Source organism: Balaenoptera acutorostrata, chromosome 15 (genome assembly GCF_949987535.1).
Source record: "Balaenoptera acutorostrata chromosome 15, mBalAcu1.1, whole genome shotgun sequence".
In the NCBI taxonomy this organism is placed as follows: domain Eukaryota; kingdom Metazoa; phylum Chordata; class Mammalia; order Artiodactyla; family Balaenopteridae; genus Balaenoptera; species Balaenoptera acutorostrata.
The window spans coordinates 58893726-58909585 of record NC_080078.1 but is presented as its reverse complement, the minus strand read 5'-3'; the positions used below and the strand labels follow the sequence as shown (position 1 = coordinate 58909585).

General features: G+C 36.8%; 1 protein-coding gene across 1 annotated transcript in view; it reads right to left on the bottom strand.

Moving 5' to 3' along the window:
• RNF24 (ring finger protein 24) overlaps positions 1-15860 on the bottom strand; it is a 155765-nt gene that overhangs the window by 41720 nt on the left and 98185 nt on the right. Inside the window, exon 2 of the mRNA XM_007195885.2 lies at positions 15218-15367. Coding sequence (XP_007195947.1) covers positions 15218-15360 — 143 coding nt within the window. The 5' untranslated portion in view covers positions 15361-15367. The remainder of the gene's footprint in view (positions 1-15217; positions 15368-15860) is intronic.

Genomic DNA, 15860 nt, shown 5'->3' with positions numbered 1-15860 from the left:
GGAAACCATGAACAAACTAAAAAGACAACCTACAGACTGGGAGAAAATATTTGCAAATGATGTGACCAAAAAGGGCTTAATTTCCAATATTTACAAACAGCTCATACAACTCAGTAACAAAAAACCAAACAACCCAACTGAAAAACGGGCAGAAGACCTAAACAGACATTTCTCCAAAGAGGACATACAGATGGCCAATAGGCACATGAAAAGATGCTCATCATTGCTAATTATTAGAGAAATGCAAATCAAAACTATGATGAGGTACCACCTTACAATGGTCAGAATGGCTGTCTTCATAAAGTCTGCAAACAATAAATGCTGGAGAGGGTGTGGAGAAAAGGCAACCCTCCTACACTGTTGGTGGCAATGTAAATTGGTGCAGCCACTATGGAGAACAGTATGGAGGTTCCTCAAAAAACTAAAAATAGAGCTACCATATGATCCAGCAATCCCACTTCTGGGCATACACCCAGACTAAACAATAATTCGAAAAGATACATGCATCGCTATGTTCATAGCAGAACTATTTACAATAGCCAAGAAATGGAAACAACCTCAATGTCCATTGACAGGTGAACGGATAAAGATGTGGTACATATATACAATGGAATATTACTCAGCTATAAAAAAGAATGAAATAATGCCATTTGCAGCAACATGAATGGACCTAGAGATTATCATACTAAGTGACGTAAGTCAGAAAGAGAAAGACAAATACCATATATCACTTACATGTGGAATCCAAAATACAACACAAATGAACTTATCTACGAAACAGAAAAAGACTCATAGAGAGAAGAGATGTTGCCAAGGGGGTGGGGTGGGGGAGGGAAGTATTGGGAGTTTGGGATTAGCAGATGCCAACTATTATATACAGTATGGATAAACAACAAGGTCCTACTGTATAGCACAGGGAACTATATTCAATATCCTGTGATAAACCATAATGGAAAAGAATATATACATGTATAACTGAGTCACTTTGCTGTACAGCAAAAATTAACACAACACTAAATCAACTATACTTCAATAAAATTAAAAAAAAACCTATATGGAGAGCCACAAAAGCCAAAAAAAAAATCAATTCACCATAGATGTTTGGGTTTATTTCTGGACTCTCAATTCTATTTTATTGATTTATATGTCCATTCTTTTTTTAAATAAATTTATTTATTTATTTATTTATTTTTAGCTGTGTTGGGTCTTCGTTTCTGTGCGAGGGCTTTCTCCAGTTGTGGCAAGCGGGGGCCATTCTTCATCGCGGTGCGTGGGCCTCTCACTGTCACGGCCTCTCTTGTTGCGGAGCACAGGCTCCAGACGCGCAGGCTCAGTAATTGTGGCTCACAGGCCTAGTTGCTCTGCGGCATGTGGGATCTTCCCAGACCCGGGCTCAAACCCGTGTCCCTTGCATTGGCAGGCAGATTCTCAACCACTGCGCCACCAGGGAAGCCCTATATGTCCATTCTTATGCCAGTACCACATATTTTGATTACTGTATCTTAAAGGAAGTTTTGAAATTGGGAAGTGCAAGTCTTCCTGCCTTTTTTTCTTTTTCAGTGTTGTTTTGGCTATTTGGGGCTCCCTGCAGTTCTAAATGAATTGAGGATCAGTTTTTCCAATTCTGTATCAAAGGTTATTAGAATTTTGATAGGCTTTGCATTGAATCTGTAGAGTGCTTTGAGGAATACTGCCATCTTAATATATTAAGGCTTCCAATCCATGAAATCTTTCTATTTATTTAGGTCTTCTTTAATTTATTTCAGCAATATTTTGTGGTTTTCAGTGTACAAGTCTTTCACCTCCTTGGTTAAATTTACTCCTAGGAATTTCATTCTTTTGGATGCTATTGTAAATATTTCATTTATTTCCTTTTCAGATTGTTCCTTGTTGGTGTACAGAAATACAACTGATTTTTTTGTGCTGATTCTGTATTCTCAAAGTTTGCTTAACTTGTTTAGTAGTTCTAGATTTTTGTGTGTGTGTGTATTCTATGGGATTGTCTATATATAGAATCATGTCATCTTCAAAAAGAGATAGTTTTACTTCTTTCTTTCTAATTGGATGCCCTCTATTTCTTTTTCTTGTGTAAATGCTCTGGCTAGAACTTCTAGTACAATGTTGCATGGTAATGGTGAAAGTGGGCATCTTTTTTAAATCAATATCAATGCTTTTATTTTTTTCACTGTTTCTGTTGAGAAATCAGATTCTTTTTTTTTTTTTTTTTAGTATACAATGCGTGTATCCACCATTATAGTAACATACAGAATAGTTTCACTGCCCTACACATTCTTTGTGCTCTACCTGTTCATCCCTCCCTCTCCCGTAGATCCTGGCAACCGCTGACCTTTTAACTTTCTCCATAGTTTTGCCTTTTCCAGAATGTCATATAGTGAGAGTCACATAGCACGTAGCCTTTTCAAATTAGCTTCTTTCACTTCGAAATATGCATTTAAGATTCCTCCATGTCTTTTCATGGCTTGATAGCACATTTACTTTCAGTGCTGAATAATATTCTGTTATCTGGATGGACCACAATTCATTTATTCATTTACTCACTGAAGGATATCTCGGTTGATACCAAGTTTTGGCATTTATGAGTAAAGCTTCTTTCTAAAACATCTGTGTGTTGGTTTTTGTGTGGACGTAAGTTTTCAAATACTTCAGATATTTAAAGAAATTCACTTCTGTGTGTGTGTGTGTGTGTGTGTGTGTGTAATATTTTATCTTAGTCATGGGTTGTCAGCCATTTTACAAAAAACCAACCCCCCCCCCTCAAACAAACCCCATTTTTTGTGGTTTGCTGTACTTCTTGAATCCTTAACTTGTGAGGGAAATTTTCATCTACTGCTTCTTCCCTATTCTCTCTCAACATTTCTTTTTTGGACTCAATTTAAATGTGGTTTAGGCCTTTTTACTTTGTCCCAAATGTTTGTTACATTTTCTACCCCTTCCTCTTTCCAACCGTTATCCTGCTTATTTTCTACTGACTATTTGCCACATTACTAACATTTTCTTTGTTATTAAAGAGTATTGAGCAGAGTTCCCTGTGCTATACAGTAGGTCCTTGTTGGCTATCTATTTTAAACATAGCAGTGTGTACGTGTCAATCCCATACTCCCATTCTATCCCTCCCCGCCATCCTTCCTCCCTGCTAACCGTAAATTTGTTCTCTAAGTCAGGGGTCCCCAACCCCCAGCATGTTAGGAACCGGGCCGCACAGCAGGAGGTGAGAGGCAGGCGAGTGAGTGAAGCTTCATCTGCCACTCCGCATTGCTTGCATTACTGCCTGAACCATCCCCCGCCCCCCCTCCCCCCACCGTCTGGGGAAAAATTGTCTTCCTCAAAACTGGTCCCTGGTGCCAAAAAGATTGGGGACCGCTGCTCTAAGTCTGTGAATATGTTTCTCTTTTGTTCATTTCATCTTTTTGTTAGATTCTTCATACAAGTGATATATGATATTTGTCTTTCTCTGACTTACTTCACTTAGTATGATAATCTCCAGGTTCATCTATGTTGCTGCAAACGGCATTATTTTATTCTTTTTAATGGCTGAGTAATATTCCATTGTATATATGTACCACATCTTATTCATTCATCTGTTGATGGATATTTAGGTTGCTTCCATGTCTTGACTATTGTAAACAGTGCTGCAATGAACATTGGGGTGCATATATCCTTTTGAACCATGTTTTTCTCTGGATATATGCCCAGGAGTGGGATTGCTGGATCTTATGGTGGCTCTATTTTTAGTTTCTTAAGGAACCTCCATACTATTCTGCACAATGGCTGTACGAATTTACATTCCCACCAACAGTATAGGAGGGTTGCCTTTTCTCCACACCCTCTCCAGCATTTATTGTTTATAGACTTTTTGATGATGGCCATTCTGACTGGTGTGAGGTGATATCTCATTGTAGCTTTGATTTGCATTTCTCTAATAATTAGTGATGTTGAGCATCTTTTCATGTGCCTCTTGGCCGTCTGTATGTTTTCTTTGGAGAAGTGTCTTCTGCCCAGAAAATGGGCATCTTTGTCTTGTTCCTGATCTTAGGGGGAAAGCTTTCAGTTTTTCACCATTGAGTATGATGTTAGTTGTGGGTTTTTCATAAATGCTATTTCTTATGTCAGTTTTTAAAAAATTTTTATTTTATTTTTTTTGGCTGCATTGGGTCTTCATTGCTGTGCACGGGCTTTCTCTAGTTGCTGTGAGCAGGGGCTACTCTTCACTGTGGTATGTGGGCTTCTCATTGTGGTGGCTTCTCTTGTTGTGGAGCATGGGCTCTAGGTGTGCAGGCTTCAGTAGTTGTGGCACGCAGGCTCAGCAGTTGCGGTGCACGGGCTTAGTTGCTCCATGGCATGTGGGATCTTCCCAGACCAAGGCTCGAACCTATGTCTCCTGCATTGGCAGGCAGATTCTTAACTACTGCACCACCAGGGAAGTCCCTTTATGTCAGTTTTAGTGCACTCTATTTTTTCTAGGAAAGTGTCTAATTCAACTAAAATTTCAAATTCACTGGCATAAAGTTGTTTATAATACCCTTTGCTATCTTTTTAATGCTTGTAGGATTTGTAGTAATGTCCCCTTTTTAATTTCTGATATTAGTAAATTTATGTTTTCTCTTCTCTTCTTCTGGATCTCTTTCTAGAAATTCATCAATTTTGTTAATCTTTCCAAAGAATCAGCTTTTTTGATTTTAATAATTTTATTATACATTTGTTTTCTCGTTCATTGATTTCTGTGCTTAGTTTTTTTAGGAAGATTTTCTTCCTTCTACTTTCTTTTCGGTTTAATTGGGTTTTTTTTTTTTTTTTTTTAGTTCCATGAAAGGAAAATTTGTATCATTGGTTTTCAGTCTTTCTTGTCTAATATATGATTTTTAAAACTATAAATTTCTCTTAATTAGGTCAAATTTATTAAACATGTAATTCAAATCATCCTTACTGTTTTTTTTTTTTTTGGTCTTCCTGTTTTGCTGAGAGAAGTGTACACTACATTTTCATGTAAAGGAATAAAATTAACTCCATTACAGTTCATTAAAATGAGGCTGGATTTGTAAACTTACTTTGCTTATTTGACTTTTACTTGGATCTGCATATTTTCCCAAAGCATCATTACTTCCAGCCACAGCAGGGGTCAATTTGTGTTTACTTTGTTTTCAATCCATGGCTCAAAAATACATCCCTTCTAGAAAGTCCTACTTAAATTAATTTCATCCCTTTGATTACTCCGTTACTCTAAGTTCAACTAATTACCTAATATTTTAGATTGCACTATTTTATTTTGCATTTGCCATGCATTTAAGAGAAATATCTTTTTGCTATTCCTTCCAGGAAACATACTAGTAATATAGATTGTGACTTATTTGATGAAAGGAGGTAAGAATGGGGAATATTTCCTTTTTCTTAAGTAGCTTGTTATCCATTATTAAAAGAAAAGTAAAGTAGGTACTGTCTTTGTTTAAAAATTCCAGGCTCAAAAAAAGTTTTAATATTGTAAATCAACTATACTTCAATAGAAAAGTTTTAGAATATCCTCAATATGCAAATCTGTCCTTTGAGTGTGATTATGAAATTCTGAAATGGTTATTTTGAAATGAAGCCTGATAAATATAATTTATTTTTATTTTTTAAGTGGTTAAGAGCAAGTGCTTGGGTCAGACACAACTAGGTTTGAGTCTCAGCTCTAACTAACTTTTATCTGTGTGACTATAGGAAAATTATTTAACTTCTGTAAAATAAAGATAATAAAGTTACCTAGTTTAACTGCAGTACACAGCACAGGGTCTGGCACATAGTAAGTACTTAATAACATGCTCAGTTAGACCTCCCACATTGCTCTTTGATTCTACTTATTCATGCTGAGTATGCTAAGCTTCCAGGCAGTAGTCATTTCAAACCCTTGCCACGCTCTTCAAGCTTTATCCTACCACCTCCTTCCCCATCATTTTCAACTACTTTTCAGAGAAAGAGGTTTTCAGATATGCAGCTCCCTTGCTCCCAGCCCCACATACCTACATATGTACTGTTCTTCCCAGTTACCTTCATCTCTGTCTTAAGAAGGTATTCTCCTGTTTAAAACCAATATTGCTGTAACTTGTAGGTATGCCTCTCCTCACTTCCACGATTCATTCTTTCTCACAAATCCTCTACAACTAGCTCATTCTCCTTAATATTATATTTATAAATATCCCTAAATCTCTATCTTAAAAAAACCCCAAACAACAAAATACTTCCTTAGGGATTTCCTGGGTGGTGCAGTGGTTAAGAACCCGCCTGCCAATGCAGGGGGACACGGGTCGATCCCTGGTCTGGGAAGATCCCACATCCCACGGAGCAACTGAGCCCATGTGCCACAACTCCTGAGCCTGCACTCTAGAGCCCGTGTGCCGCAACTACTGAGCCCACGTGCCACAACTACTGAAGCCCGTGTGCACTAGGGCCTGCATGCCACAACTACTGAGCCCGTGCTGCAACTACTGAAGCCCATGTGCCTAGAGGCCATGCTGTGCAACAAGAGAAGCCACTGCAATGAGCAGCCCCCACACCACAATGAAGAGTAGCCCCCACTCGCTGCAACTAGAGAAAGCCCGCGCGCAGCAACGAAGACCCAGTGCAGCCAAAAACAAAACAAAACAAAACTTCTTTAATTTACAGGAAACTGCACTCCCCACCCCTAATCTTTTCTTAGCCAATATTCTTCAAAGAGGAGGTTATATTCCTTGTATCCATTTTCACCTGCTCCTCAGGCTTTGTCCCATTATAACCCACCTTTCATCACCTGTGTACCTATTCTACTGAACCTTTTCTAACTAAGATTATGAATGCAAAGCTAATTGTCAAGTGTAATGGGAACTCTTCAGTTCTTCTCACTGGACCTCCCTGAGAACGGCTGACACAACTGACTCAATCCATTGAAGCCCTACTTGTGGGGCACCTCTCTTATGATTTTCCTCCTGTCTCCTGCTATCCCTTCCTAATCTCTCTTATGGGCTACTCTTAAATGTCAATGTTTATCTAGGATTCTGTCCTGGACCCATTTTATTTCACTATATACATTATCTTTATGGGACACTCCTGGCTTCAGCTTCCACCTATTATTATATCATCTCCTTTTTCCAGACCAGACTTCTCATAAGCTTTAGACCTATATATCAAATTGTGTACTAAACAGCTTAACTGTTACATAGGGAACTCAGTCCTCCCATGTCTGAAACAGAATCTATCATCTTTCCACCCCAAACTTACCCATCCACTTTCTTTCTCTGTTAAGGGACTGCTATCCACCCAGCTGCCTAAATCAGAAGTCCAGGAAAGATTCTAAGCTCATCCTTTCCTTGTCTTTTATGTCCAGTCACCAAATTCTATTCATTTTCACCTCTCAAATATTTCTCACAACCATCCATAGCACCCTTTCTATCTTTTCTGTCATTATCTTGACCTTATAATTTCTAGTAGGTAACTCAAAAATTTCCCTCTATTTTTAATTTTTAATTACATATGTTTCAAAGTTATATATAGTTTTACAGGTTAGTAACAACAACAACAACAATAAAAATCAGCAATCCTGCTCTCTTCCCCAGAGATAACCATTTTTTTCCCTTTAGCCCACTATTTTGATATTTACTTCCAAGTTTCTAAATATGTTTCTTGTGTTGCTACTTCTTGATTTTTCAGTTTTATGCATATCTATTAACTTCCTATTAGGGACACCATTCTTTCATTTACCTAACCACATTCATTGAGTGCCGATATTGTGCTAGGCACTGTTCTGGGTGTTTGGGATACAGCACACAGAACAGACAAATATTTATCTGGGGACAGAGATGAATAACAAACATAAATTAGAATATTATATGGTTCGTTATAAAATAGGAAAGACATCCTTCTTTTGTGCCCCAGTAGTGATCTACCCATAGCCCTATCATAGGCAGAAAATTCTATACTACAATGTTGTGTAAGATTGTGGTTGGTGCTGGGTGTCTCATTTAGACTTAAGTTGTGTTCCTCCTATGGTTCTGATGAGTTTGGTAGTGACTGGAGGGCTCTTTCTACTTGAGAACATAATAGCTCCCTGGGAAGGTGTTGGAGAACTTAAGTTATATCTAAAAATGGGCTTGGGTAATATTAGAGGAGTTGAATCCATGAATCTCCAGATTAACTGTAAATGACTTGTGAAATCCAAACTTAACACCTGAAGGGTTAAAAGCAACAAACTGAGATCATCAGAACGGGAAAACGTCTTACATTGTGATTAAAATTTCAAAATGGTACCAATTACTTGTAAATGAAATTTAGAAATGTTTGAATGTGACTCGTTTCTCTGATTAAACAAGGTAATTTTATTTTAGTGTAGAAGATTCCCACTTATTTGCTTTGCTAGCTTAATAATAAAAAAGATACAAAAATGATAAAATGTACTACAATGATAATGCATGAAAACAACTGCTATAGTTTTTTTCTTTATTTCTTTACTTATTTGCTTGATTATTAAAAGGAAAACAATGAGATAAAATGGTGTTTCACAACTTACTTCTCAAAAAATTTACCCAGAATCACAATTGGTATACTAGTGTTTTTCTTAAAACAAAAAAGTTAAAGGCTTAATTAATTCTTTGACAAAGTAATAAAAAATATACTATAAGCTACATATTTTAGATTATTTTATATGCTAACCCTTCCTTTTTAAAAAATATTTTATTATATTTTTGTCTTCTTTTAAAAAATAATTTGGTTTCAGATATTAAATTCACAAATTTCTGAGTTAAACCACTATTTGGAGAGGAATTACCAAAAAATTTGGTAGGTCTGAAAAAAAGAAATAGATTTTAATGCTCTGAGGTCCTGTTTGTGCCATGGCTAATTCCCTAATTTAAAAAAAATGCTGAATATTTACATAACATTTATCAAACTATTATTATTTTTTAAAATCAAACTATTATTAAAAAATGTTAGCAAAAGGAAATTTCTGGAAATAAACAGATTTTTAAAATGTTTTTCCTGAATGCTATAATTATATTAGCTAAGTATTTAATTTATCTCTCTGAACAAGACCTAAAAATCATAAGCAGACAGCATATAAGGGGCAATTACAGTTTTGAGAACTTCAGAAAAGATTCATCTATTAAAAAAAAAAATGATTCACTTTCTATGAAGAATGTAAATTCACTTGTCAGAAAATCAGAAACTACACACTAAATTCATTTGAATTTGACCATCAGTAAGTGAGTGTCCCCAAAACACTAGTGGCAACAAAAAATTATTGCTGAAAGATATTTGATGATGGTATTTATCTTAACATAATCATATACTGTGCAAACACTAAAAACTGTTAGATGTATAGCTGTTTAATAAAATTCAATTCTCTTTTATTCCATAAAGCTCTTTGAATACGGTGTAAAAATTTTTACAGTCTCAGCTTTGGCTTTGAAAATTAGGCCCCATTTGGAAATAAAAACAAAAATAAACAAATGGGACCTAATCAAACTCAAAAGCTTTTGCATGGCAAAGGAAGCCATAAACAAAATGAAAAGACAACCCATAGAATGGGAGAAAATATTTGCAAATGATGCAACTGACAAAGGATTAATCTCCAAAATTTACAAATAGCTTATGCAGCTCAATATCAAAAAAACAAACAACCCAATCAAAAAATGGGCAGAAGACCTAAACAGACGTTTCTCCAAAGAAGACATACAGGTGGCCAAGAGGCACATGAAAAAATGCTCAACGTTGCAAATTATTAGAGAAATGCAAATCAAAACTACAATGAGACCTCACACCAGTCAGAATGGCCATCATCAAAAAGGCTACAAACAATAAGTGCTGGAGAGGGTGTAGAGAAAACGCAACCCTCCTACACTGTTGGTGGGAATGTAAATTGATGCAGCCATTATGGAGAACAGTATGGAGGTTCCTTAAGAAACTAAAAATAGAGCTACCATATGATCCAGCAATCCCACTCCTGGGCATATATGCAGAGAAAAATATGGTTCGAGAGGATACATGCACCCCAATGTTCATTGCAGCACTGTTTACAATAGTCAAGACATGGAAGCAACCTAAATGTCCATCAACAGATGAATGAGTAAATAAGATGTGGTATGTATATACAATGGAATATTACTCAGCCATTAAAAAGAATAAAATAATGTCATTTGCAGCAACATGGATGAACCTGGAGATTATCATCTAAATAAGTCAGACAGAGAAAGACAAATATCATATGATATCGCTTATATGCAGAATCTAAAAAAAAATGATACAAACTTATTTACAAAACAGAAACAGACTCACAGACTTAGAGAACAAACTTATGGTTACTGGGGGGAAGGATGGGGGAGAGGGACAGACTGGGAGTTTGGGATTGACATGTACACACTGCTATATTTAAAACAGATAACCAAGAAGGACCTACTGTATAGCAGCAGTCCCCAACCTATTTGGCACCAGGGACTGGTTTTGTGGAAGACAGTTTTCCACAGACTGGGGTGGGGAGGGAGATGGTTTGGGGATGATTCAAGCGCATTGATTTATTATGGTTTCTGTGCAGTCAAACCTCTCTGCTAATGAAAATCTGTATTTGCAGCCACCCCCCAGCACTCGCATCACCGCCTCAGCTCCACCTCAGATCATCAGGCACTAGATTTTCATAAGGAGCACGCACCCTAGATCCCTCGCATGCACAGTTCACAGTAGGGTTTGTGCTCCTATGAGAAACTGCTCATCTGACAGGAGGTGGAGCTCAGGCGGTAATGCGAGTGATGGGGAGTGGCTGTAAATACAGATGAAGCTTCACTGGCTCACCCGCTGCTCACCTCCTGCGGTGCGGCCCAGTTCCTAACAGGCCATGGACCAATACTGGGGGTTGGGGACCCCTGCTGTATAGCACTGAGAACTCTGCTCAATAAACCTAAATGGCAAAGATGTCACAAAGAAAGAAAACTACAGGCCAATATCACTGATGAACATAGATGCAAAAATCCTCAACAAAATACTAGCAAACAGAATCCAACAGCACATTAAAAGGATCATACACCATGATCAAGTGGGGTTTATCCCAGGAATGCAAGGATTCTTCAATATACGCAAATCAATCAATGTGATACACCATATTAACAAATTGAAGGAGAAAAACCATATGATCATCTCAATAGATGCAGAGAAAGCTTTTGACAAAATTCAACACCCATTTATGATAAAAGCCCTGCAGAAAGTAGGCATAGAGGGAACTTTCCTCAACATAATAAAGGCCATATATGACAAACCCACAGCCAACATTGTCCTCAATGGTGAAAAACTGAAACCATTTCCACTAAGATCAGGAACAAGACAAGGTTGCCCACTCTCACCACTATTATTCAACATAGTTCTGGAAGTCCTAGCCACAGCAATCAGAGAAGACAAAGAAATAAAAGGAATCCAAATCGGAAAAGAAGAAGTAAAGCTGTCACTATTTGCAGACGACATGATACTATACATAGAGAATCCTAAAGAGGCTACCAGAAAACTCCTAGAGCTAATCAATGAATTTGGTAAAGTAGCAGGATACAAAATTAATGCACAGAAATCTCTTGCATTTCTATACACTAATGACGAAAAATCTGAAAGTGAAATTAAGAAAACACTCCCATTTACCATTGCAACAAAAAGAATAAAATATCTAGGAATAAACCTACCTAAGGAGACAAAAGACCTGTATGCAGAAAATTATAAGACACTGATGAAAGAAATTAAAGATGATACAAATAGATGGAGAGATATACCATGTTCCTGGATTGGAAGAATCAACATTGTGAAAATGTCTCTACTACCCAAAGCAATCTACAGATTCAATGCAATCCCTATCAAACTACCACTGGCATTTTTCACAGAACTAGAACAAAAAATTTCACAATTTGTATGGAAACACAAAAGACCCCGAATAGCCAAAGCAATCTTGAGAACGAAAAATGGAGCTGGGGGAATCAGGCTCCCTGACTTCAGACTATATTACAAAGCTTCAGTAATCAAGACAGTTTGGTATTGGCACAAAAACAGAAATATAGATCAATGGAACGGGATAGAAAGCCCAGAGATAAACCCACACACATATGGTCAACTTATCTTTGATAAAGGAGGCAAGCATATACAGTGGAGAAAAGACAGCCTCTTCAATAAGTGGTGCTGGGAAAATTGGACAGGAACATGTAAAAGTATGAAATTAGAACACTCCCTGACACCATGCACAAAAATAAACTCAAAATGGATTAAAGACCTAAGTGTAAGGGCAGACACTATCAAACTCTTAGAGGAAAACATAGGCAGAACACTCTATGACATACATCACAGCAAGATTCTTTTTGACCCAGCTCCCAGAGAAATGGAAATAAGAACACAAATAAACAAATGGGACCTAATGAAACTGAAAAGCTTTTGCACAGCAAAGGAAACCATAAACAAGACCAAAAGACAACCCTCAGAATGGGAGAAAATATTTGCAAATGAAGCAACTGACAAAGGATTAATCTCCAAGATTTACAAGCAGCTCATGCAGCTCAATAACAAAAAAACGAACAACCCAATCCAAAAATGGGCAGAAGATCTAAATAGACATTTCTCCAAAGAAGATATACAGATGGCCTACAGACACATGAAAGAATGCTCAACATCATTAATCATTAGAGAAATGCAAATCAAAACTACAATGAGATATCATCTCACACCGGTCAGAATGGCCATCATCAAAAAATCTAGAAACAATAAATGCTGGAGAGGGTGTGGAGGAAAGGGAACACTCTTGCACTGTTGGTGGGAATGTAAATTGATACAGCCACTATGGAGAACAGTATGGAGGTTCCTTAAAAAACTACAAATAGAACTACCATACGACCCAGCAATCCCACTACTGGGCATATACCCTGAGAAAACCATAGGTCAAAAAGAGTCATGTACCAAAATGTTCATTGCAGCTCTATTTACAATAGCCAGGACATGGAAGCAACCTAAATGTCCATCGACAGATGAATGGATAAAGAAGATGTGGCACATATATACAATGGAATATTACTCAGCCATAAAAAGAAATGAAATGGAGGTATTTGTAATGAGGTGGATGGAGTTAGAGTCTGTCATACAGAGTGAAGTAAGTCAGAAAGAGAAAAACAAATACAGTATGCTAACACATATATATGGAATCTAAGGGAAAAAAAAAAAAGGCCATGAAGAACCTAGTGGCAAGACGGGAATAAAGACACAGACCTACTAGAGAATGGACTTGAGGATATGGGGAGGGGGTGGGGTGAGATGTGACAGGGTAAGAGAGTGTCATGGACATATATACACTACCAAATGTAAAATAGATAGCTAGTGGGAAGCAGCCGCATAGCACAGGGAGATCAGCTCGGTGCTTTGTGACCACCTAGAGGGGTGGGATGGGGAGGGTGGGAGGGAGGGAGATGCAAGAGGGAAGAGAAATGGGAACATATTGTATATGTATAACAGATTCACTTTGTTATAAAGCAGATGCTAACACACTATTGTAAGGCAATTATACTTCAATAAAGATGTTTGAAAAAAAAAAAATCTAGAAACAGTAAATGCTGGAGAGGGTGTGGAGGAAAGGGAACACTCTTGCACTGTTGGTGGGAATGTAAATTGATACAGCCACTATGGAGAACAGTATGGAGGTTCCTTAAAAAACTACAAATAGAACTACCATACGACCCAGCAATCCCACTACTGGGCATATACCCTGAGAAAACCATAGGTCAAAAAGAGTCATGTACCAAAATGTTCATTGCAGCTCTATTTACAATAGCCAGGTCATGGAAGCAACCTAAATGTCCATCATTGGATGAATGGATAAAGAAGATGTGGTACATATATACAATGGAATATTACTCAGCCATAAAAAGAAATGAAATGGAGGTATTTGTAATGAGGTGGATGGAGTTAGAGTCTGTCATACAGAGTGAAGTAAGTCAGAAAGAGAAAAACAAATACAGTATGTTAACACATATATATGGAATCTAAGGGAAAAAAAAAAAAAAAGGCCATGAAGAACCTAGTGGCAAGACAGGAACAAAGACACAGACCTACTAGAGAATGGACTTGAGGATATGGGGAGGGGGTGGGGTGAGATGTGACAGGGTAAGAGAGTGTCATGGACATATATACACTACCAAATGTAAAATAGATAGCTAGTGGGAAGCAGCCGCATAGCACAGGGAGATCAGCTCGGTGCTTTGTGACCACCTAGAGGGGTGGGATGGGGAGGGTGGGAGGGAGGGAGATGCAAGAGGGAAGAGAAATGGGAACATATTGTATATGTATAACTGATTCATTTTGTTATAAAGCAGATGCTAACACACTATTGTAAGGCAATTATACTTCAATAAAGATGTTTGAGGAAAAAAAAAAAAAAAAAAAAACCTAAATGGGAAAAGAGTTTGAAAAAGTATACATGTATATGTATAATTGAATCACTTTGCTGTACACCTGAAACTAACATAACATTGTTAATTAACTCTACTCCAATATAAAATAAAAATTTTAAAAAAGTATTAAAATGAAAAAAAAGAAGAAAATTAGGCCCTATTTAAAAACTTAGAAAGAGAAAAATGCTTGCTTAAACAATTATGAGTCAGTCAACCATGAAAGTTTACTGGCCAAATCCATTACTCCTTCTAGTGGGTATTTTATCCTTTATCACTTGTCTGTACATGTGCTACAAAGCTTGTCGAATAGTGTTTTATGCAGATAATCAATCACCTGTACACCTGACCAATTCAACAACAAATGGGAGCTTCATATATTCTTGAGAAACCACAAAAATCTGTTTAAAGCCTTGTATCTTGTTTGGACATTGTTTTCTGATCCCTAATGACTTTAGCTAACACCCTCCTGAAAAGCAATCTTGAAATTTCTGTGAAAGTAGATTAAATCTTGGGGACAATAACATAAGTGTCTCTGGGCTAGGTGCTAATATGTTAGAAAAACAAATGTGGACAATTTTCTCCTCTAGTGTAAAATACCTCCTCAGCAGATAAGACTGAAGATTGAATAAAGGCGTTTTACTGATTAGTAACTCACAGAAGGTTAAAATGTTAAGCCACCTTAATTTTAGAAAATTTGCTAATTATCATATGTATAAAACATTTTAACCTAAGGGCAGAAAGTTGATTTATTATTGATTGCTTAACATATATTGAAGCAACACAGAATGAAAATTGATTACCTAATCAAGTAGCAACAGAAGAGTAAACTAAGGATGAAGACAAATATAGCAGTGCCAAAAACCACAATATATATGTTGAGTGGCAGATTCTGGAATCCAATATTAGGCATCCTGAAGTTGTAATGTGGGAAATCCGAGCTCATGGATGAACTGTGGGGAAAGAAAAGAATGGGAAAAAATTAGGTTATAAAGGCTAAAAACCAAGATAGCATTATCTTTGTACATGTACAGAGGCAAATTTTTCCTTAAGGCTTGAAACAAATATGATAGACATAGGGTTAATATCCTTGCCATTTATTCATTAATCACGCCACAAATATTTATTGAGTACTTATTATGTACCTGAAACTACTCCAGAAGCTTGAGATCCTACCTAAAAAGCTTTACAAAAAGGTATTCACAGAGAGGTACTGGCATGATTTCACTGAAATAATGCCAATAATCAATAAACATCAATATATGAAAATGTTCAACGTCAAAGAAGTAAAAAGGAAAAAAAAGTTAAGATTTTAAAAACTCTTTAACCTTTAAAGTAATAATATTTATAATGGTAAAATATTGGAAATAACTTAGATGTCTCACAAGGAGATAACGATTAAATAATTACATAGAGTCATATGTTACAATATTATTTGGTCATGAA